At 59.4% G+C, this 20779-nt stretch overlaps 2 protein-coding genes across 8 annotated transcripts in view; one reads left to right on the top strand and one right to left on the bottom strand.

The window, feature by feature from the left end:
* Positions 1-1755: 1755 nt before the first annotated feature.
* On the top strand, positions 1756-14200 carry CAPN12 (calpain 12; the record flags this gene model as incomplete). Its single annotated transcript, XM_082367500.1, is given in 22 exon segments — positions 1756-1775; positions 1777-1990; positions 2258-2327; positions 2511-2629; positions 2814-2947; positions 3828-3996; positions 5170-5244; positions 5317-5402; positions 5473-5547; positions 6171-6334; positions 6416-6534; positions 6537-6650; positions 7113-7124; positions 7321-7353; positions 7355-7533; positions 7710-7752; positions 7849-7908; positions 8452-8509; positions 8888-8958; positions 9048-9110; positions 9765-9843; positions 12494-14200. Coding segments are annotated over 22 exon segments (2127 nt in total). The 3' UTR covers positions 12664-14200.
* Positions 13686-20779, bottom strand: part of ACTN4 (actinin alpha 4) — a 72539-nt gene continuing 65445 nt past the window's right edge. For 3 of the 7 annotated variants that reach the window (XM_082367491.1, XM_082367493.1, XM_082367492.1), the window contains 9 exons: positions 19797-19905; positions 19491-19631; positions 19218-19400; positions 18988-19122; positions 17744-17923; positions 16862-17008; positions 15935-16015; positions 14793-14951; positions 13686-14660 (listed from right to left, as the gene is read on the bottom strand). In XM_082367491.1, the coding sequence (XP_082223617.1) occupies positions 14502-14660; positions 14793-14951; positions 15935-16015; positions 16862-17008; positions 17744-17923; positions 18988-19122; positions 19218-19400; positions 19491-19631; positions 19797-19905 (1294 nt within the window). In that variant the 3' untranslated portion in view covers positions 13686-14501. Of the gene's footprint in view, positions 14661-14792; positions 14952-15561; positions 15628-15934; positions 16016-16861; positions 17009-17743; positions 17924-18987; positions 19123-19217; positions 19401-19490; positions 19632-19796; positions 19906-20779 lie in introns of all 7 variants that reach the window. The other 4 variants (XM_082367497.1, XM_082367496.1, XM_082367495.1 and 1 more) reach the window with 2 other exon arrangements.

Here is a 20779-nt window from a genome sequence, read left to right as displayed (position 1 = left end):
AAACCAGTCCTGCCGGAATAACAGCAGAAGTTGCCCTGGGGCCCCTAACAAGGCAAGGTAAGAGTTCCGTGGCTCCAATTAGGTAGGGTCTATGAACCCAATGTCAGCCTGAAGAAGCTACAGAAGATGAACCATTGGCCTTCATCCTCCCAATAAGATTTTTTTGGGTCCACATCTCTCAGGAGGGATCTGAGGTAGGAGATAGACAGGCCCCTGGATGAGCAGCTGCAGCTGATCTCCTGCTGCTTCGAGGTGGGATACCAGCGGAGGTATTGGGCCCTGATTGGGCGCATTCTTGTGGATTTCCCAGCCCAAAACATGTGCAGAAAAGGCCCTCAGTCTAGGGGAAGGGCAAAAGGAGGGAGAAGATGCCAGCTGGAATCCATCTTGGCTGAGAGATTGGTGCCCACACCAGGACCAAATATGGAGATGATTGGTCAGAAGAAAAACCCGGAAAAGTGCCCCTATAAAAGCAACCTAAGCTGCCCCTATTGTGTGCAACCTCTGTTGCTCTGCCACGTGTACTTTGCTTCTAATAAACACTTTTATCTTTTTCATAATCTTTGTCTCTTTGCTGAATTCTTTCTTCAAAGAAGACAAGAACCAAGGTCCTTCTTCCAGCCGCTGCACCACCAGAATCAGCTCCAGCATCCTTTTGGGGAAATACTATTCTACCGAACCCTGAGCCACAGGTGGGCAGGATTGGGTGTCATAGTCACTGGTGGGCCTTGCCCCAGCCCAGGGCAGGTAGGTGCAGAGCAGCCCCTCCACGGTCAGCTCTGCCTGGGGCGACCAGGCTGAGGTCTGCCTTGTCAGGGAGGGGAGAGATGGGGGTCCCACTTTGGGTGACTGAGGAGTTACAGGGACAGGGAGAAAAATGGAGAGGGACAGACAGTGAGGCATCCACAAGACAAATACAGAGAGAAAAAGAGACACAGGAAGAGATATAAAGAGAGAGATGGAGGGACTTCCCAGGCGGTCCAGTGGTTAAGACTCCACGCTTCCAATGCAGAGGGCGTGGGTTCGATCCCTGGTCGGGAACTAAGATCCCACATGCCGCGCAGCACAGCCAAAAAAAAAAAAAAAAAGAGAGAGAGAGAGAGAGAGACGGAGACAGCGGGAGATACAGAGAGAGACACAGATACAGATAAACAAAAAATGGAGAAAGACAAAAGGAGATGAGAGAGATGGATAGAGAGAGTGAGGTCAAGATAGAGAAGAGAGATAACAATGGCAGGCAGAGAGAGAAACTGTCAGATGGAGAGACAGAGAGAGAGAGATACAGCAGTAAAGATGCCTCCCTCCAGGATAAAGCAGGCTGTAAAAAAGGCAGATCAAAGGCACTAAAAAAAAAAAAAAAGATGCCTCCCTCCCCATCCCGGCCCTCCTCAACCCCACAGAGGGAGGCCTGCAGGGACAAGCTGGCAGGGACGCACCGCCCACACTGACCTCCTTCTAGGCACTCCCACAGCAGCAGCCGGTCCACCTTCAGCTCTGCCCACCTTCCCTCCTGCTGCTGGCCAAGCCCATTAAGCTGCTACCCTGGCCACAACTGAAGGCCCCACGCCCTGAGGAGGAAAACACTGAAGAAGCATCCTTGCTCCCCGGCACCCCAAACCATCAATTAGTATTAACGAGGGAAGGTTCCTCTCTGCCTAAAGACCCCCATCTGGGCTCAGATGGAGGCGAGGCCCCACCCCCATGACTCAGGAGGTTAAAGGGCCTGGAGCCGGCCTGTGAGCCCACAGTGTCCGGATGGCGTGTGGCAGCAGGAGAGACCATCCAGCTGGTGAACGAGGAGGCAGGGCCTGGAACCAAGGGCCCAAAGCCCTTTCGGGGCCAGAACTACAAAGCAATCCGAGCAGCCTGCCTGGATGAGGGGATCCTGTTCCGAGATCCCTACTTCCCTGCTGGCCCTGATGCCCTTGGCTATGACCAGCTGGGGCCCGACTCGGAGAAGGCCAAAGGGGTGGAATGGAAGAGGCCCCATGTAATGTGTGGATGGGGCCCTGGACTCCTGGGTCTGAGGAAGGAGGTGTCACTGTGGGACCAGCTCAGAGCAGGTTCCGCAGTCCTGGGTCAAGGGAGGCCCAGGGAAGACAAACGGCCACCCACAGGTTTTACAAGCCTCTCATGGGGTTGGAGGTGCTCATTACTCCAGAGCCACGAGGGCAGGACGGGGCCCAGGCTTCTGACCCCCCAGCTGCTCCTTCCCTCCCCTTCCCGTCTGAGGTCTAGATTCCCCCATCTCCCCCAGGAGTTTTGCGCTGAGCCCCGGTTCATCTGTGAGGACATGAGCCGAACAGACATGTGTCAAGGGAGTCTGGGTGAGACCACTGAACCCATGCTGAGCCCCCAGATCTGGCAGGTCGCAGTGGGGACCCTGACAGCTCCGCCCTCAGCCTCCCCCTGCCCTGTCCCTGCCCCTCCCTCTGCCTCTCAGGCTCTCCTCTCCTGGTGCCTCAGTCTCCCTCTTTCCACCCTCCCCCAATCTCAGCCTTTCCTGCCAGGTAACTGCTGGTTTCTTGCAGCTGCTGCCTCCATCACTCTGTACCCACGACTCCTGTCCCAGGTGGTCTCCCCGGGACAGAGCTTCCAAGATGGCTATGCAGGCGTCTTCCACTTCCAGGTAAAGCTCGGTTCCTCTGTTCATGCCTCAGTTTCCCCCAGGGTGACATGGATTTCATAGTTGACACTGTCCCCTTGGGGCTGTAATTCCCAGACTGGTACAGCAGGGTCAGGCGTCAGAGGTTGGGGCCCAGCAGGGTTGGAGGTGGGAAGCCAAGCCCAGGCCCCTCCCCTTCTCCCACCAGCCCTGGCAGTTTGGCTGCTGGGTAGACATCATGGTGGACGACAGGCTGCCTGTGCGTGAGGGGAAGCTGATGTCCGTGCGTTCGGATCAGCGGAAGGAGTTCTGGGTCCCACTCCTGGAAAAGGCCTACGCCAAGTAAGGACCCCGACGCCACCAGCGGCAACCCCAAGTCCCAGCCAGCAGGCCCCAAGCCACAGGGGACGCCCGGAGTCCCCGGACTTCTGGGATCCTCCAGACAACCCGCCAAAGATCTCAAACCAAGGTACAGCCCACAGGACCCTCATGTCATACCATCGCCTGAGGACCTCCAAATCATAAACACCTCCCTGATTTTTTTTTTTTTTCTTGGGGCCGTGCCTTGTGGCATGCGGGATCTTAGTTCCCTGACCAGGGATCAAACCCATGCCCCCTGCATTGGGAGCACAGAGTCTTAACCACTGGACCACCAGGGAAGTCCCCCTCCATTGATATTTCACACAAAATATTCCTAGATACCCACTGAACACTCTTAATTCTGAAGGAGACTGAAATCTCGTATCAGGCCCCGGAGTCACCAAATCTAAGCGATCCCCTTGGGGGACCTGTAATCTCAGACAATCTCTCCTGATCCCTTGAGAAACCCAAGACACCTCCAAAATATTGGATGTCATCCCTGGAACCCTTAAATCTTCGCTTTTCCCCATTCTGCAGCTCTGAAATCCCTGACAAACCCCATAGGGATCACCCCCCAAAGCAGACATCTCCCACAGACTCAAAGTGTCAGAAACAGCCCCCAGGATGCCCAGAATTCTGACAGAGCTCTTCTGTGACCCCCAGATCACGCGGTCCTGGTGGCCCCAGGAGCCACCAGCCCAATTTCCCAGGGCTTCCCAAGTGCACCCTCCTTAAGCGTCTGCAAATTTGGGGGATAGCCCTTGGGACCTCACAGCCTGAGACAGAGGCCCCCCATATTCCCATGGTTGCCCAAGATACTCGCCCATGCCTCAGACACCCCACCCCAGACCTGCTCCCACAGGCTCCATGGCTCCTATGAGGTGATGCGAGGCGGCCACGTGAATGAGGCTTTCGTGGACTTCACAGGCGGTGTGGGCGAGGTGCTCTACCTGAGGCAGGACACTCTAGGCCTCTTCTCTACCCTGTGCCATGCCCTGGCCAAGGAGTCCCTCATGGGAGCCACTGCCCTGGTGAGAGAGTCAGACTCCCATGAAGACCCCCGCCAGGACCAGAGTGCAGTCACAGCTAGAGAGGGGTGGTGTCCTGTGTCTTTCTCCCCTCTGCTTTCACTGTTGGCTTATTGTCTCTCACAAATCTAATGCCAGCAAGTCAAAAGGACATTTATTTGCTCTCATGACTAATGAAGCTTCAGGCACAGCTGGATCCAGGTGCTTAGTGGATGTTGTGAATGTGTTTTTCTATTCTTGCTTCTGGGTTAGATTCACTCACAGGCAGGCTTTCCTCTCATGGGCACAAAATTGGGCCCCACAGCTGCAGGTTCCTCCTACTGCCCCCAGGGGATGTGTGTGTGTGGAAAAAAAAAGTGCCTCTTTCTGAGAATTTCAACAAAAGTCTCAGGACTGATTTTTCATGGGCTCAGCTTGGGTCATATGTCCATCTGTGACCCAATCACATATTCATTCACTGAGTCAGTCTAACTCATTCGTTCATTCATTTATTTAATCCTCTACTCAGTTACTGAGTGTCTTTTGCGTTTCTCCACCTCTTTTCCTCTCTGTTCTGTATCTCTCTTTGTCCCCGTGTCTCTATGTCTCTCCTCTTTATTTATTTATTTTTTTAGTAAATTTTTTAAAAAAATAAATTTATTTATTTATTTATATTTTTTATTTTTGGCTGCGTTGGGTCTTCGTTGCTGCACATGGGCTTTCTCTAGTTGCGTCGAGTGGGGACTACTCTTTGTTGTGGTGTGCGGGCTTCTCATTGTGGTGGTTTCTCTTGTTGAGGAGCACGGGCTCTAGGTGCACGGGCTTCAGTAGTTGTGGCTCGCGGGCTCTAGAGCGCAAGCTCAGTAGTTGTGGCACACGGGCTTAGTTGCTCCGTGGCATGTGGGATCTTCCCGGACCAGGGCTCGAACCCATGTCCCCTGCGTTGGCAGGCGGATTCTTAACCACTGCGTCACCAGGGAAGTCCCATGTCTCTCCTCTTTAAATCTGTTTTGGTCTCTTGTCTCCATCTGCCTCTCTCTCCTTCTCTTGCCTTCACTCGCCAAATCCCAGCCCCTCTCGGAGCCTGGTGCCATTCAGTTAGGTGCTCTGGGTGACTCCTGCTTTGGTGAAAGGCGGTGGGGATGCAGAGGGGAGCCCTGTCCCCCGCTATGGCTCACTGTCCTGTCCTCTTCCCAGAGTGATCGGGGCAAGTACCGTACAGAAGATGGGCTGGTGAAGGGACACGCATATTCAGTCACAGGCACACACAAGGTGAGGAACCCCCAGGGTGGGCTGGCAGGGGGTGTCCAAGCACCAAACCCCCACTGACCACGTCTCCCTTAGGTGTCACTGGGCTTCACCAACGTGCGCCTGCTGCGGCTGCGGAGCCCACGGGGCCGAGTGGAGTGGCCTGGGGCCTGGAGTGACAGGTGGGATGGATCTGGGGTGGGTGCGTGGCTCGGTCACACCTGCCCACCCCTTACACCTCGGTCTCCCCAGCTGCCCACGCTGGGATGCGCTCCCCGCTGAGTGGCAAGATGCGTTACTGGTGAAAAAGGAGGATGGCGAGTTCTGGTGAGTGGGGCAGGGTCCCTGGTCTGCTTCGGGGAGGGGTGCCAGGCCAGCGGGGTCAGGGAGGGGGCAAGTCCCGCTTGAAGGGACATGGGAGAAGTTCATGGGGGTGGGTCCTAATGGGGAGAAACTGTCCATATCTGTGGTAATTCGGGAGTTGGGTTCTATTTCGGGGAGTCGAATTAGAATTAGCAGTAACATTAGGGAACTTGGAAGCATAGTAATCTTTGGAGGGTTGAAGGGGGATGGGTAATATTTAGGGCAATTGAGGGAGGCTTGGTGGCATTGGGGCATTTCTTGAGATTTGGCAGTACTGAGGGGCTGAAGGATACTTACTGGTAGTAGAGAATCTGAGGGTCTTGATATTTGGGGGTTGAAGGCAATTTGACAATATTTGGGGGGAGTTTGTAGATCTTGGCTATTTGTAGGGCATTTCTGAGGACTTGGAGAAATCTGAGGGAGCTGGAGGGCTCTAATTTGAGGGTCATTTCTGGAGACATGTATTATTTGGGGGACTGAAGTGTACTTGGCGACATTTAAGGAATTTAGGGGCTTTGTGACTTGGGGGGTCATGAGCTATTTGGGGTGGGGGCCGGGCCAGGGTCTGACTGCCGGCCACCGTCCAGGATGGAGCTGCAGGACTTTCTCTGCCACTTCGCCACCGTCCAGGTCTGCTCGCTGAGCCCTGAGGTGCTGGTCCCCAGCCTGGCTGGAGGCGGCAGGCACATCCATACCTTCCAAGGCCGCTGGGTACGCGGCTTCAACTCTGGCGGGGGCCAGCCTGGTGCCGGTGAGGCCTGGAGGGGCCCCTGAAGGCAAGCAAGGGGGGCCGTGGCACGCTGGGTAACCCTGTTTCTTTGTCCTTTACTAGAAACCTTCTGGACTCACCCCCAGTTCCGGCTGACGCTGCTGGAGCCTGATGATGATGAGGAGGAGGAGGAGGAGGGGCCCTGGGAGGGCTGGGGGGCAGCAGGGGTGCGGGGCCCCGCACTGGGGGGGGACGCACCCCCAAATGCACTGTGCTCCTGTCACTCATCCAGCGCAACCGGCAGCGCCTGAGGGCCCAGGGCCTCACGTACCTGACCGTGGGCTTCCACGTGTTCCAGGTGGGACCCCGGGCTGGAAGAGGCAATGGGGGAACACAGAGGCATGGAGGTGCAGGAGGCCAAAGGCGGGATCCGAGTGGGTAGAGGATGGGGGCTGAGGGTCAGAGTCAGGAGACAGCTGAGGCAATTGGAGGTGGGGGTCAAGGAGAGACTGAAGGGCTAGGGAGGGCGCAGAGGGAGAGGCTGGGGGTCAGAAGGGTAGAGGGGTGAGGGGTCAGAAAGGAGACAGAGAAAGGGCTGGAGGAAAGGCTGAGGATCAGGGAGGGGACCGAGGAGCAGAGGGCACAGATGGGAGGGAGGGGTACAGGAGGGGGTGGGTCAGGGACTAAGGGGCAGGGGCTTTAGAAGGGGTGGGATGGGAGGAAAAGAGAGGGGGGCTGTGGAGAGACCAGGAGCAGGGGCACTCTGAGGGGCGGCTGCCTCCGCCTGGCCCTGACTCCCCCCTGCTCTTCCTTCTTGCAGATCCCAGAGGAGGTGGGTATCAGATAGGACCCCAGATTCCATCCACCTCTGAGCCAGCCCCAGCGGCTGGGACAACCTGGCGGCCTGGGACGCGCTTGGGGTGATGGGCGACCAGAGGGTTTGGACAGGGCGGTGTGGAGGATGCAGTGGGTCGGAGGCTGGGTGGGGTGAACTTGGACGGCGGTGGTCACGCCGCCCTGCCCCCCAGCTGCTGGGCCTGTGGGACTCCCTGCGCAGTCGGTCGCGCGCTCTTGCGGGGCCTGCCGCGCGCCGACCGCTCGCCCTTCTGCGCCCGCCGCGACGTGAGCCGCTGCTGCCGCCTGCGCCCCGGCCACTATCTGGTGGTAGCCAGCGCCGCCCGCGCCGGCGACGAGGCCGACTTCACGCTGCGCGTGTTCTCCGAGCGCCGCCACGCCGCAGTGTGAGCCGGGATCCCCTGCCCCGCCCCGGGATCCCCTGCCCCGCGCCTGGGTCAGCCCAGCGCTCCCAGGATCCCGCCTAGACCCCACCCGAGCCTCAGCTGAGACCCCGCGCGGCCCATATCCCCAGCCGCGGGGTGAGCAGTCCCCTCCCCCATCTCCCGTCTGGAATTTACAGGGAGATAGATGATGTGATCAGCGCCGACCTGCGTGCCCTCATGGTGAGGCGCTGCTCTGGGAAGGGGGTGCGAGAGTGTGTGTGTGTGCTGGGGGGCGGGGGTCCTCTTGGCCAGAACTAAACACCCCCTACCCCACAGGTCCCCTACATTCCCCTGGAGCTAGAGATGGAGCAGCTGTTTCATGAGCCGACAGGAGAGGTGAAGAGATGGCGCAGGGCTAAGGGGGTCCCTCCCCTCCCCTCCCCTCCTCTCCCCTCCCCTCGCCATGTACCCCTCCCTCCCTCCCTCTCTCCCTCATCCTAGACATCTCATTTTGCTTTGGTTTCTCAGTCTGTCTGTGCTTAAATCTCATGAGCTTCTTTTCTCAAAATGCTCACAGCTCTTCCCTGCCTCAGGGCCTTTGCTCAGTCTGTACCCTCCCCCTGGACTGCTTTCTCTCCCTTCACAACCCCTGCCAGGCTAAGGCCTTGTCTTTCCAACGTGCCCTGACCCTCCCCCAGGCTGGTCAGCTGCTTGCCCTCTGTGGGCTCCCGAAGCCCAATGCTTCCCCATTGCAGCCCTGACCACTCTGGGGACAGGTCGCACTCCCTTCCGGGACCAGGAGCTCTGAGAGGGCAGGCCTGGGCCTCTCTCAGTCCCTGCTGTTTCCCAGCACCACCCAGCATGCTGTCTGGGCGGCCCCGGGCTGTTTGTTGAATGACTGCCTGAGTGCAGGCTCACAACCGGCTCTCTCCTTACCAGGAGGAAGAACTCAATGCCCCTCAGCTCCAGACCTTATTAAGCATTGCCCTGGAGCCTGGTGAGTTGGGGACCAAGAGTGGACTCCACGGAGCCCCCATGTGTGTTAATCCACGATGCTTCTGGGAGTCAGGACATGGGAACCCTGGGCTCAGCCTGCTGGCGTCTCCCCTGGAGCCAGACCTGTGGGTTCTGTGACAGGACCCGTGGCCAAGGCCATGGCCACTTATAAGCCCATCTTCCTCTACGGAAGTGTAACTGTCCTGAGCACAGACCCAGACCCCCGTGCCTGGGTTCAAATCCCAGCTCTACTAGTTTCCAGCAGTCACATGGCTTTCTGCACCTCAGTTTCAGAAAGGATTATTGGGGATAACAATAATCCTTAGCACTTACAATGACGGCCAGTACGCAGGAAGTGCCTTTTTTTTTTTTCCTGTAGCCAGGGCCCATGCACGGACTCCCAGAGAAATCGGGCTCAGGACCTGTGAGCAGCTGCTGCAGCGTTTTGGGGTATATGATGGGGGCATTGCCTGGGTAGGGAAGATGGCCTCCGCTTCCCTTCTGGGGACCTTGACCTTAACCAGATGCCGCATCCCCAGCATGGGCGAAGCCTCGATCTGTACCACTTCCAGCAGCTCTGGGGCCACCTCCTGGAGTGGCAGGTAAGATGGGGGCTGGGCAGGGCACCTCCTTCTGGAGGGAGAGGCACCTTTACTACATGGGCATAGGTGCTCTGTGGGCTAGCAGGGCCCCAGGGGAGAAGGGGAACTTGACCACACCATGCCAACCTGGAGGCATCTGGCTGGGATATCCCTGCCCCATACACCCCTTTGTTGTCCCTCTCGGGGTACTAAATAGCTCAAGGATCAAGAGCAGACTTGGATCCTGGGTTGGAATCCCAGCTCCCAGCTCAGCCCCTTTCTGGCTGTGTGACCTGAGGGGCCTTTGCTTGTCTACCACTGGGAGGCGATAATTCCCCACCCCCCTCCCGGCTCTGGATCCCCGTGAGGAGGAGATGGTCCCAGGCCTCCCCACACTGCAAGCGGTAAGCCACTGTTCACTGAGCCCTCACTAAGCCCTCTGTGGGTAGAATCTCACCTTGTCCTCACAACAACCCTGTTACTGCTGGTACTGTTATTCCCAATTTACCGATTGGGAAACAGACACCCAAAGTGGTTAGGCTGCTTGCACAGGGCAGCCAGGAAGAAAGGGAGGTGGGTGGGAACTCAGGCTGTCTGGCTCTGAGACCCCCTTTCAGCCTTCTTCAGGGTGCTCAGGGGCCTGGGTGTGGGACTGACCAATACCTCCCTGCCCAGGCCACATTTGACAAGTTCGATGAGGACGCCTCTGGAACCATGAACTCCTATGAACTGAGGCTGGCCCTGAACGCAGCGGGTATGGACAGAGGTCCTGCGGGATCCTGGGGACGGATCTGCTCCCCCTCCTCCCCTGTACTCCTCCCCTGCCATCCACAAAGCCCACACCTTAGTTGCCCACTCTTGGCAGGAACTGGGTGACCCTGAGAGAGCCCCAAGGGGGAGAATCCTCTGCGTGGGGGGAGGAGGGCACTGAGGGAGGGAGTGCGGCCCTCCTGGGAGGGGAAGCGGGGGTCGGCAGCTGGTGTCTGAGAGGCCCCAGCCCCCAGGACCTCATGGTAGAATGTCCTGGACTCCTGGACTTCTTGGGTGGCCCTGGGCGCCTGGAGCCTCCATTTCCCTCTCTGTAAAATGGCTAATACACAGGGTGGCCAGGAGAAGCCTGTGGAATGGAGCCCACAGGGTTTAGTGCTGGGGAATGCAGCGTCCATGACCGCGTGCCAGAGTGCCCAAAGGAAGGCTCCCACCGAAAGGCTGAGTTCTTCCAGGAGACGTAGAACAACCCCATTCCATTTGTGTGGGAGCACAAAAATCCTAGCCAATGAACAGAGGCAGAGAGCAACTTCGTCCCTGGGCTATGCAGTTAGAAAAGTGCGTGTGATCTGTCCCCCACCCCACCTTGCGCAGACGGGGTGTGGTCTGGGATCAGACACAGAACTCCCAGACCCCCCACCCCACCCCAGGGCTCATCTGCCACAGCAAAGGGAAGGGTGAGACATGGGGAGATGGGGGGCTGGGGGTGATGTGACCCAGAGTCTGAGAGGCAGGGGGAGACCCTGAGGGGGGAAGTCTAAGGTCCAGGGAGGTGCAGGAAAAGAAAGGAACTCAAGACAGGGGGGAGATGGAGTCAGAGAGAAGACTGGGAGATGTGAGCCTGAGAAACAAGAGTCCCAGGTAGGCAGAAGCAGAGGCGAGAGAGGGTAGGGGAAGGTGGAAGGCTGTACTGTTCACGCGGTATGCCCGAGTGCCTGGTACAAGCCTGGTGTTAGTCTAGGCAGAGGAGCGCTCTAATGGGCTGACGTGCTGATGGTACAGACACACGACAAGCAGAACGTCTAGGGCAGATGGTGAGAGGTCCTACGGTGGCGAAAGGAAACAGGCCATGGTGCTGGGACCCGCAGCGGGTGAGGTGTGGGTTGAGACATGGCGGTCAGGGAAGGCCTCACTTGGGTGATGTGTGAACAGAGACCGGAAGGAGGGGGGAGTGAGCCTTGGGGACTCTGGGGAAGAGCGGTCCAGATGGGGAAAGTCAGTGTAAAGGCCCTGAGGAGGCTGGTGTGGAGGCAGCGGAGTGAACGAGGGGCCCAGTGATGGAGATGAGGACAGGGGGCCAGTGTGGCTGGAGCCAAGTGGGGAGGGGGAGGTGGTCAGAGAGGAGATGGGTGGAGGAAGACAGGAGAGCCCCACGAGGCCTTGGGAGGACAGCTCTTTAAAATTTTTTAAATATGTATGAGAGGGAGGAGGGAGAGGCAAATCCAGGGTCAGGGACTTGTGTGTGAGCCTGGAGCTGACAGGCAAGGGAAAGGTGGTGTGTATGGTGGAGGGAATACCAGGGAGCGGGCCAGCTGGAAGCAAGGTCTGGAGACCTGGGCAGTCCCGGGCTGGGGGGACGGACAGGAGAAAGAACCTGCTCCGATCCAATCCTATCCTCTGCTCCACAAAACCCCCCTGAACCCCGCTCTGCTCCAGGCCCTGTGCTGGCTGATGGTGGGGATTCAGTGGTGACCAGAAGCCCCTCCCGGACCTCACCCACCACTCACTTCCCTGCCCAGTGCAGGCGCAGCCAGAGCCACCAAAGACAGTGACAGCCCAGAGGGCTCAGAGCAGGCATGTGGAGGCCCAGAGGGGTCAGGGCAGGGATGTGAGCTGTGGGACCCCAGAGGAGGAGCTTGACGCTGCTTGCTGGGGGCTGAGTGTCTGAGAAGACTTCCTGAAGGAGGCGTGTATCAGAGTAGGAACACTCCGGGCTGAGAGAGGACATGGTGTTCTGGGCAGAGGGAACATCAAGTGCAAAGAAGGCAAGGCAAAGCCCAAGGTCAAGTAGAGAAGAGGGAGGAGGGGAGCAGGAGATGAGGTGCAGACTGTGCAGGCCACCAGGTGGCTGGGGACAACGGGGGCCCTGGGGAGGGGTAACCAGGAGGTCATGGTCACTAGGGCCCAGTAACCTAGGTAGGTAAGGGGTTTCACAAGGACTGGCTTTTAAAAGCCTCTGTTGAACGATTCCTCATCGGAGGTGATTTCTGAACTCCAGAAATCGCCCCTGATATGGAGCAGCAAGAAATTGACTCCATACGGGGCTGACAAAAATGCTTTGCTGCACAGAAATATTCTCTAGTGTCTATTAGCAGAAATCCGGCAGAGTTTAAAGGAATAATAATACAATAGTTGTGATGTGCCAGACACTGTCCTAAGCTCTCTACATATAATATCTTCACACGACCTTATAGGGTCAGGGCTCTCATAGTCCCCACTTGACAGATAAGGAAACTGAAGCCCAGAGAAGTGAAGGGAGTTGCCCGTGGCCTCACGGCTGGGATGAGGCAGAGCTGGGACTAGAGAGGTGGGACCAGGCCCCCCTGGTGTCTGCCTTCCCTGGGGAGTCGGAGGGGGGTTATGACCCTGAGTTGGGGCTCCCGGGGCAGCCCAGGCTCAGAGGTGGCCTCCCCCAGGCTTCCACCTGAACAACCAGCTGACCCAGGCCCTCGCTAGCCACTACCAGGACAGCCGTCTGCGCGTGGACTTCGGGCACTTCGCGTCCTGCATGGCCCAGCTCATCTCCATCTTCCGTGAGTGCCATCCCTGGCACTGGTGGGACAGAGGGAGCATGTCTCCACGGTAGGGGGACCAGGGAGGTGGGCGCTCACCCTGCCCCTGACAGGCCACTGCAGCCGGCACCTGGATGGGGGCGAGGGGGGTCTGCCTGACCCAGACAGGTGAGCCTGGGCTGCAGGGAGGGGTGGCACGGGAGTGTCAGGAGTCCCCGGCCTCATGCCTGCTGTTTCCTCTCACCCACTGGATGGAGGTGGCCACCTTCTAGGACCTCAGCCTGGGAGCCCTGCCTTTCCCTTCTCCCAGCCCGGACCAGGGTTTCCTCTACCAGAGAGGGGGCTGATGCCCTGACGTTAAGCAGTGATTCAGAGCGTGGCCTTGGGAAGCAGCCTGCCTGGAGCTGACTTCTGGCTCCACCACTCACCAGCTGGGTGACACCGGGCAAGTCACTGCACCTCTCTGGTAAACGGGCATGGTAACAGCACCTTTCTCGTGCAGGCTGCACGAGTTAGCCCACGTTACATGCTTAGAACAGTGCCTGGCCTGGAGTGGGTCCCCAACAGCACTCCTACTTGCACACACTCATGGGAACAGGGATCGGGGCACTCCCACGCCCCACCTCGCTCTGGGAAGAGGTGCTCTATCATCGCTCTCCTAAGAGGTGGAGAAGAGATAGAAAAACAGAGGACACTGTAGGAATCCTTCTTAAAAATATTACATGTTTTATTATCCTGTCCCCAGAAGGGTGGTTTATCCAGAAACCGAGAAAAAAATAATCAATCGGAATAAACTCAAAAAAAAGGGGGGGGGGAGGTGGTGGAGCGAAACCATCCACTAACAGGCAGCTAGGCCAGCAGCCCACCCTCCACCTCGGGGGGGTCCCCAGAGACCCACGCCGACGGCAGACATCAGAGAAAGCAGTAAGGGGCTGAGGGAGGGGAGCAAATCAGCTATGTCTTCATTATGAGAGCAAGAGGCGGCGAAGATATGCTGCTAGGTGAATATATATTTATATAATAAATCCGTAAGTTAATAAAGTAAATAGTAATTCTCTGAAAGGTTTTTTTTCATAGTTTTTTTTTTTTGTGTGGATTTTTGTGTGTTTTTTTTTGTGTTTTGTGTGTGTGTGTGTTTTTTTTCTTTTTTTTTTTTTGCGGGTGGAGGGGGGGTCCTTAGAAAATCTGAGAGATATGCAGGTCCAGACAAAGCAAGGTGGGGGCTGGCTGGGGGTGAGGGTGGGAGGCTGGTCTGCCCAACCCCACTCCTGGTGCAGAAGAGGGGGGACTGAGCTGAACCCCCTCATATCCTGGCGATGCCAAGTGAGGGGAGGGGACGGGGGAGCAGGGAGCAGGCTGGTCCTCTTTCCTGCCGGGCGGCTGTGGCACCCTCTGTGGGGCCCATTGCAGGCCCGGGCGGTTCCTGGACAAGGCACGTCGGGCTTTGGCCTGGATGTGGGAGGCCTTGAAGGGACCTCAGGGGAGAAGAAATGGACCGGGGAGGGGGGGGTGGTGAGGGGTGGGCCTTTCTAGGGCTTGGAGGGGGCCTGTTTTGCTGTGAGGATCCACTGTCCCCTCCACAGAGTTAAAAAAACAAAACAAAACAACACATCATATATATTTACCAGACCAGAAGCGCTGACCCCGGAAGCCTCCCTCACCCCCGTCCAGGGGGAGGGGAGACCCTCCTGGCGCACCGACAACGAGAGAGGAGAGAGCCTGCCCCAGCCCCTCCCTGCCCACCCCGCTCCCGCCCAGGAAGGACTGACAGAGAGTGCTTTGCATAGATACAGAGTCAGAGGAGCGGGGCCAGGGGGTGCCCTTGCAGCGGGGAGGGGGCAGAAGAGCTCCCCCAGCCCCTCCTGGAGGCTGTGAGGAGGGGTGTTTGGTCAGGGTTTCTCTGGTGGGGGCCTCACAGGTCGCTCTCGCCGTACAGGGCTGTGGAGAAGGACTTGTAGTCGAGGGCCCCGGGCACGGCATCAGGACCCTGGTACGGGGCCATGCGGGCGATGCAGTACTCGGCCTGGTCGGGGGGCAGCTCTCTCCGCAGCTCCTCGGCTGTGATGAAGTTCTGGGGGCGGCAGGGCGGGAAGCTGGGTCACCCCCGACACGGGCGCTGGCCCACCCGGCCCCTCACGCCCAGCCCTGGCCGCGAGGGCCCCTCCGCGCCGGCCGCTGGGTGCCTCCCAGGTGTCTTGCTCACCTTGTCCCCGGCCAGGACCTTGAAGGAGGCGATGACCTGGTCGGCCGTGTCCGTGTCGGTGGTCTCCCTCGACATGAAGTCGATGAAGGCTTGGAAGGTCACGAGGCCGCTGTGGTTGGGGTCAACCACGCTCATGATGCGGTTGAACTCGGCATCGCCCTGTGAGGGGGGTGGGCGGGGGACAGGCGGCCTTTCAGCGGGGCAGGGCGGCCGGGCCGGCCCGGTGGCTAGAACCGGGTCAGGAGAGCAGGGCCCGACCCCAGCGCACACGACAGGCGTCGTCAGCCTGCCTCCAAGGGTCTTGGCTCCCCGGCCGGCGGCCCCACCTGCCCCGGACCTGGGCCGCGCACCCGCTGCGCCTCCCCTCCCGCGTTTTTGGGAAGTGGGGAGTTGGGGAGTGGATCTAACAGGTCTACTGCTCCTCAGCCCTGGCTCGAAAGTTAGCTCCGGAGGGCGAGGAAGAAAGAAAGAGAGAAAGAGAAAGAGAAGGGGAGAGAGCTGGAGGCCTGACCTCCTCTCTCCGGAGACTTCCAGGAAAGGAGGTGGGAGGCTCAGGGAGTCATCGGAGGGACCCCAACCAGCAGATGCAGCAGAGGAGGAGGAGGGAGGCCAGGCCGCGCTGCTCTGGTGGAGGAGTGTCCCCGAGGACGCGGACATTCTGGAGGCGGCGAGGAGGGTGAGGAGGAGGGGGAGGGGCGGAGGAGGAGGGGGGGAGGGGCGGAGGAGGGGAGGAGAGGCGCAGCAGCAAGGGCAGGCAGAGGCGGCGTACCAGGCTGTATCCCGTGGAGATAAGCAGAGCCCTGAAGTCATCGGAGTCCATGCTGCCTGTCTGCTTCTGCTCGAGGACGCAGGGACAGCAGAGGAGACCGGGCCCAGAGCAGGCAAGAGGGGCCGCCCCGTGTGCACAGCGGGGAAACAGGACAGTGGCAGGGAGCAGGGGAGACAGAGGCGGCCCCGAGAGACCAGGTAAGGGGGAAGGTGTCCGGAGAGACACAGGGCAGGGAGGAGGCAAGAGAGCCCGTGAAATGGCACACATGATGGCAAGGGGTGGGATGGCCAGAGGGAGGGGAGACAGAGAGAAGGAGAGAGAGAAAGAGAAGAGCAGTTAATGCCACAGTCCGCTGGGCCCAGGGGGCGCGTACCTGCCGGTCATTCTCCACGTCGTAGCCCAGGCTGATGAGGCAGGCCTTGAACTCCTCCGGCCCCAGCGCCCCGCCGTGGTCCTGCCGGAGTCCGAAGGCAGGTGTGCACAAGGGGCGGTGTGGAGACCAGGCCAGCACGGAGGCGGGGAGAGGGGCCCGGGTCACATGCAGACGGCGGGGGAAGGGGACACACGGGGGAGGGAAACACAGAGTTAGAGGTGACGTGGACAAGGGGATGGCCAGGGCGGGGCAGGTGGAGGGGCGTGGGTGGCCTGGAGGGCAGTCAGAGGCCTCCTCCCAGCTCCTCTGGGCCAGAGCAGGGGAGGGAGCTGAGAGGTGCAGGATTGAGGCTTGAGTCCCAGGACTCCTGGGAGGGAAGAGGGGAGCTCTCCTCACCTCCAGAATTTGGGGTGGGAGAAAGGGAATTGCACCCCCTCCTGCTGGGCCCCTGCCTAACGCCCAGAGCACATGCTACCCACAGAAAGCAGGCAGATGACACATCAGGCCCGGCAGGGCCCGGGGCAAACTGGTGCTCAGGGCCCCTCTAAAGGGGCTGCCAGACCAAATCTGACTTTTAAGGACACTGTGTGTATGTGTGGATCAGATTCCTGAGTCAGGTCTCAAATCCCTGGTGTGCTGGGACCTGTCTGTTCAGGGTTGCATCGGCAGGTGGGCGAGGATGCATAGCCCCGGGGGCAGGGCTTGGGACTCCCCTTTCTCTTCCTGAGGGAAGCTGCCCACGCTGTGGGTCGAGGTGATGCACCTCTGCACCCCCTTCAGTGGCTGGGGCCCTGCCGCCCCCTGTGAGTGGCCTCTGATTCTCAGCAACTGTGATGTGAACAAATGGACAGATGCAAAGACGGAGGGGGCAAGGTGGGAGGTGACAGTGGGGAGGGAAGACACCAAGGGGCAGAGGGAGCGGCTCACCTTGTCGAAGTGATTGAAGGACGCCCGGAACTCCTGCATCTGCTCTTGGCTGATGCCCTTGGCATCGCGGGTGAGGATCTGGTTCTCGACCTCGTTGATGGTGCGGGCAATGGTGGTGAGCAGCTGCTCCCAGCCCACGCGGATGTGCTGCGGGAGGAATGAGGGCGTGAGTGTGGGCTGGGCCGGCAGGTGGGGATGCTGGGACCACCGCAGCTGTAGCTGAGGGGGGCTCGGAACTGGCTTCTCCTTGTGCGGGGGTGTGTGTGGCCTGGAGTCAGGCTCGCCCTAACTTCCTCCCAAATGCCAACCCAGCCCCACACTCTCCCGTGGGGCTCATGTGCACAGGGACACAGGCACGGTGCCCGCCTATTGCCTCTGCCAACCAGCGGGGTTCACGTCACACCGGTGTTATGTCCCAGTGACGGATGCAGCAGACAGCTGGGTCCTGATACCTGTGCCAGGATCCACAGGGAAACTTTGCAGAGACACGCTGGGCAATGTTTAACCAGCTTTCTGGGGAAACAGCCCTTCCCCCCTTTTATTTGGTGGTATCTTCCGATTTGCATGGTCTAATAAGTGCTGTCACCGCGGACCATTTCAAGCTACCGATAGGATGGCAACCAGCCCTGATGCTGTAACCTGGCGGCAGCGAGCCAGGGCATGGGATTCCCGCACATGCTGGCTGGATCTGCGTCCTCAAGTGAGGATGAAAGGGCTGAGGCCACACTGGGGGGTGGGTGCTGCCTGCCCTCCCAGCTCTCCAGGGGGTTGGGATAAGGCAGCCGGGCCCAGCGTGGGCTGCCACAGGGCACCCCCCCCCAGCCCGGGGCAGGCGGGGCGGGGGCGGGGCAGGGTGCGGCGGGGCGCAGCGCGCGGGCTCGCCTCCATGGTGTAGTTGGTGTGCTTGTTGTCGAAGATGAGCGCCTCCTGGATGAGCTGGTGCTGCTGCTCCAGCAGGTCCAGGCTCGGCTTGTAGTCCACGATGCTGCGCTCGTACTGCTTCAGGTGGCTCAGCTGGTCCTCCAGAGTCCCGTTCATCTCGATGGAGATGCGCCCGATCTCCTGCACAGAGGGCGGTGCTACTGGGGCGTGGGACTGGCGGGCCCAAGGCCACGACCAGCCACCCACCGGGAGGAGGTCTGTCGCCGGCCGCCCCAATGCCAGGGCGCCTCCCGCCCGGGGCCTCTGCCCAGGGGTCCCCTCCGGCCCACCCTCCAGGGTAACAGCAGCCACGATGCAGTTTCCGCACCAACGCTCCACAGGGCTAACCTCACTGCTTCCCCCCCTTGACTCCCTGTGAGGCCCAAGACTGGGACAGGCCTATTCCGCAGAGGTGGAAACTGAGGCCCAAAGCGGGTAACGTATCACATTAAGAGGCAGAGCCAGGATCGGAACCCAGGCCTGGCGACTTCAGAACCCATGCTCCTGGGCACGAGCACCCCACGCCTCGCCTCCCACGGCAACCAAGCCGTGCAGGGGGCACTGAGCCCCGCGGCCGACCTGCCCGGTCCTCTCTCGGGCTGCCTTGAGTTTCAGTGAGGCCACTTTGGTCAGTGGGGTGCCTAGTACACAGTGAGCACTCGGTAAGTGGTGGCCCGAGTCGCAGTTGGCATGGTTACAAGCCTTCCCGTGGCTGAGTCATGAGGGCAGAGTGAGGGTGCGGTGAGGGTCTGAGCTCGGACCACCTTGATCACAGCTACACCACAGTGCTTGTGATGGGGCTGGCATAGGGCGGTGCCCAAAAGTGTCTGTTGAGGGAATGCAATAATGGTCTTCCTCATCCTTTTAGGGATGAGAAAACTGAGCCACAGAGGTTAAATTGTGCGTGACTCCCCGATCATAAGTCAAGGGGAGAGTCGAGACTCGAACCCATCTCTACCTGACCCCTTAGCACAGTTTCCCTCTGGATGGTGCTGCCATTTCCATGAATATGTTATCAGCGCTCCTAATCCCATGAGGCCACGAGAGCTGGGTCCCCGATCCACCAGGCCCCCAAGTGCACCGGCCCCGCGGAGCACTGGGCCCTCCCACCAGGGGTGAGCAGCCTCCCGTTCAGTGGGGGCTCTTCCTCAACTCTGCCCGGAGAGTCTCCTGCGCCCAGCAGGGCTGGGGCGACTCGCCCTCACCTCCATCTTAGTCTGGATCCAGGGCCCCACGATGTTGGCCTGGCTGGCGAACTGGCGGCGGAGGTGCTCGTTGGACTGCTGTTTGCTCTGCTCCTCCAGGAGGGCATGGTCCCGCTTGGGCACCAGCTGCTGCACCTGGGGAAGGGGACGCAGGCAGGAGCAGTCAGGGCGGCGGCCCCCTCGCCTGGCTGGCCCTGCCCCGGCCCTGCCGGCGGGTGGGTGCCGCCTACCTTCTCCCACTTGGAGTTGATGATCTGGGGGGTGACGGTGGTGTAGGGGTTGCTGCCTGACAGCTTGATGTGGTTGCTCTCGGCGATCCTCTGGGCCTCCTTGTGGATGGCCAGGATGGCCTCCCGTTCCCTGTCAGCGTCCGGCAGTGTTGACTTGAACTGGTCGTGGGCTGAGATCAGGCCCTGGGGGCGGGAAGAGAAGGGGTGAGGGCGCAGCCCAGCCCCGTGGAGGCCCCACGAGCCACGAGCGGGGCGGGAGGGGAAGGGGCGGACCTCGATCTCCTCGATGGTGTGGACAATGAACATGTCCTGGAGGTCCTCCATGGCGCTCTCCATCCAGTTGTTGAAGGGGGCTGCCCGCTTGGCGTACTCCAGGTGCAGCTGGTCGATGGTCTCCAGCTGCTTCTCCGTTTTCTGGTGCGTGTTGGGAGGGACGGGGACAGAGGAGGGAGGTCAGTCAGCTAGCAGGAGGCGTGTACGGTGGGGAGGGGCCCGGGGGCACCAGGGGGTCAGGGGAAGACCCCTGCTCTGAGGGCAACGAGGCATAGACCTCGGCGGGTGGCATCGCCCCCTCCTCACCTCCAGGGCTTCCCTGCGACTGTGGGTCAGAGAGCCAAGGGCGTCCCATTGGTCGCAGATCTTCTGGCAGCGGGTGTTGACGTTGTGGGAGTCGTAGTAATCCAGCTCGCTGTGGGCCGGGCAGAGGGTGATGAGACCCAGCAGGGGCAGTCAGGGTGTGCTGGACCCACCCGCCCCCAGGTGTCCCAGGCCCTGGTACCAGGGGATATCAATACTTAAGCACATCAGTCATCAATCACCCCTCTGGCCCGGGGCAGGAGGAATTGGGGGGAGAGGATAACAGAGCTTGCTGTCACTGTAAGCTGACGAAGGGCTCCCAGAGTGTGGCCCTCGACCATGCCTGTAGGCTGGCGAAATCTCAGTTGCCCGACCAGGGGTCGAACACAGACCCCCAGCAGTGGGAGCACAGAGTCCTAACCACTGGACCACCAGGGAAGTCCCCCGGATTGCTTTTTCCATTTAAAGAAAGTCTAGCAGAGCGCACTGGTTACAGCATAAGGCTCTGGAGCCAAGTTCCTTAGGTGTGAATTCCAGCTCTCCGATTTTGAACTTGTGTGACCCTGGGCGAATGAACTCCCTCTGGATCCCTCGGTTTTCTCACCTCTGAAATGGGGGTGGGGTTATCATGGAGACCAAGTTACTGAACTCATGTGAACTGCACAGAGCAGTCCTTTGCACCCAGTAGGTAAAAGTAGCAACAGTTACCCATTAAAGGTTGTGTATTTACTTTAATGGGTATTAAGAAAAAAATGTACAACTAGCCTGCAATCTCATCGTACGCAACTAACAATATATTCAAGAAAAAAAAAGTGAGCTGATTAGGGAATGGGTATGATTATTGCAATGACTGAGGTTGGAAACACTAAGCTGATACCGTAGTTCCCGGCCCCCTGCCCCTTGTTCCCTCTCTTCAGCCCCAGCATTCCTGCCTCCTGGGTCCACACTTGGATACGCTTAGCAGCAGGCTCCTAGGGAGTCAGTGT

This window comes from Balaenoptera borealis (assembly GCF_965194805.1).
Source record: "Balaenoptera borealis genome assembly, chromosome: 19".
NCBI lineage: Eukaryota > Metazoa > Chordata > Mammalia > Artiodactyla > Balaenopteridae > Balaenoptera > Balaenoptera borealis.
This window is presented reverse-complemented; position numbering and strand designations above follow the sequence as displayed.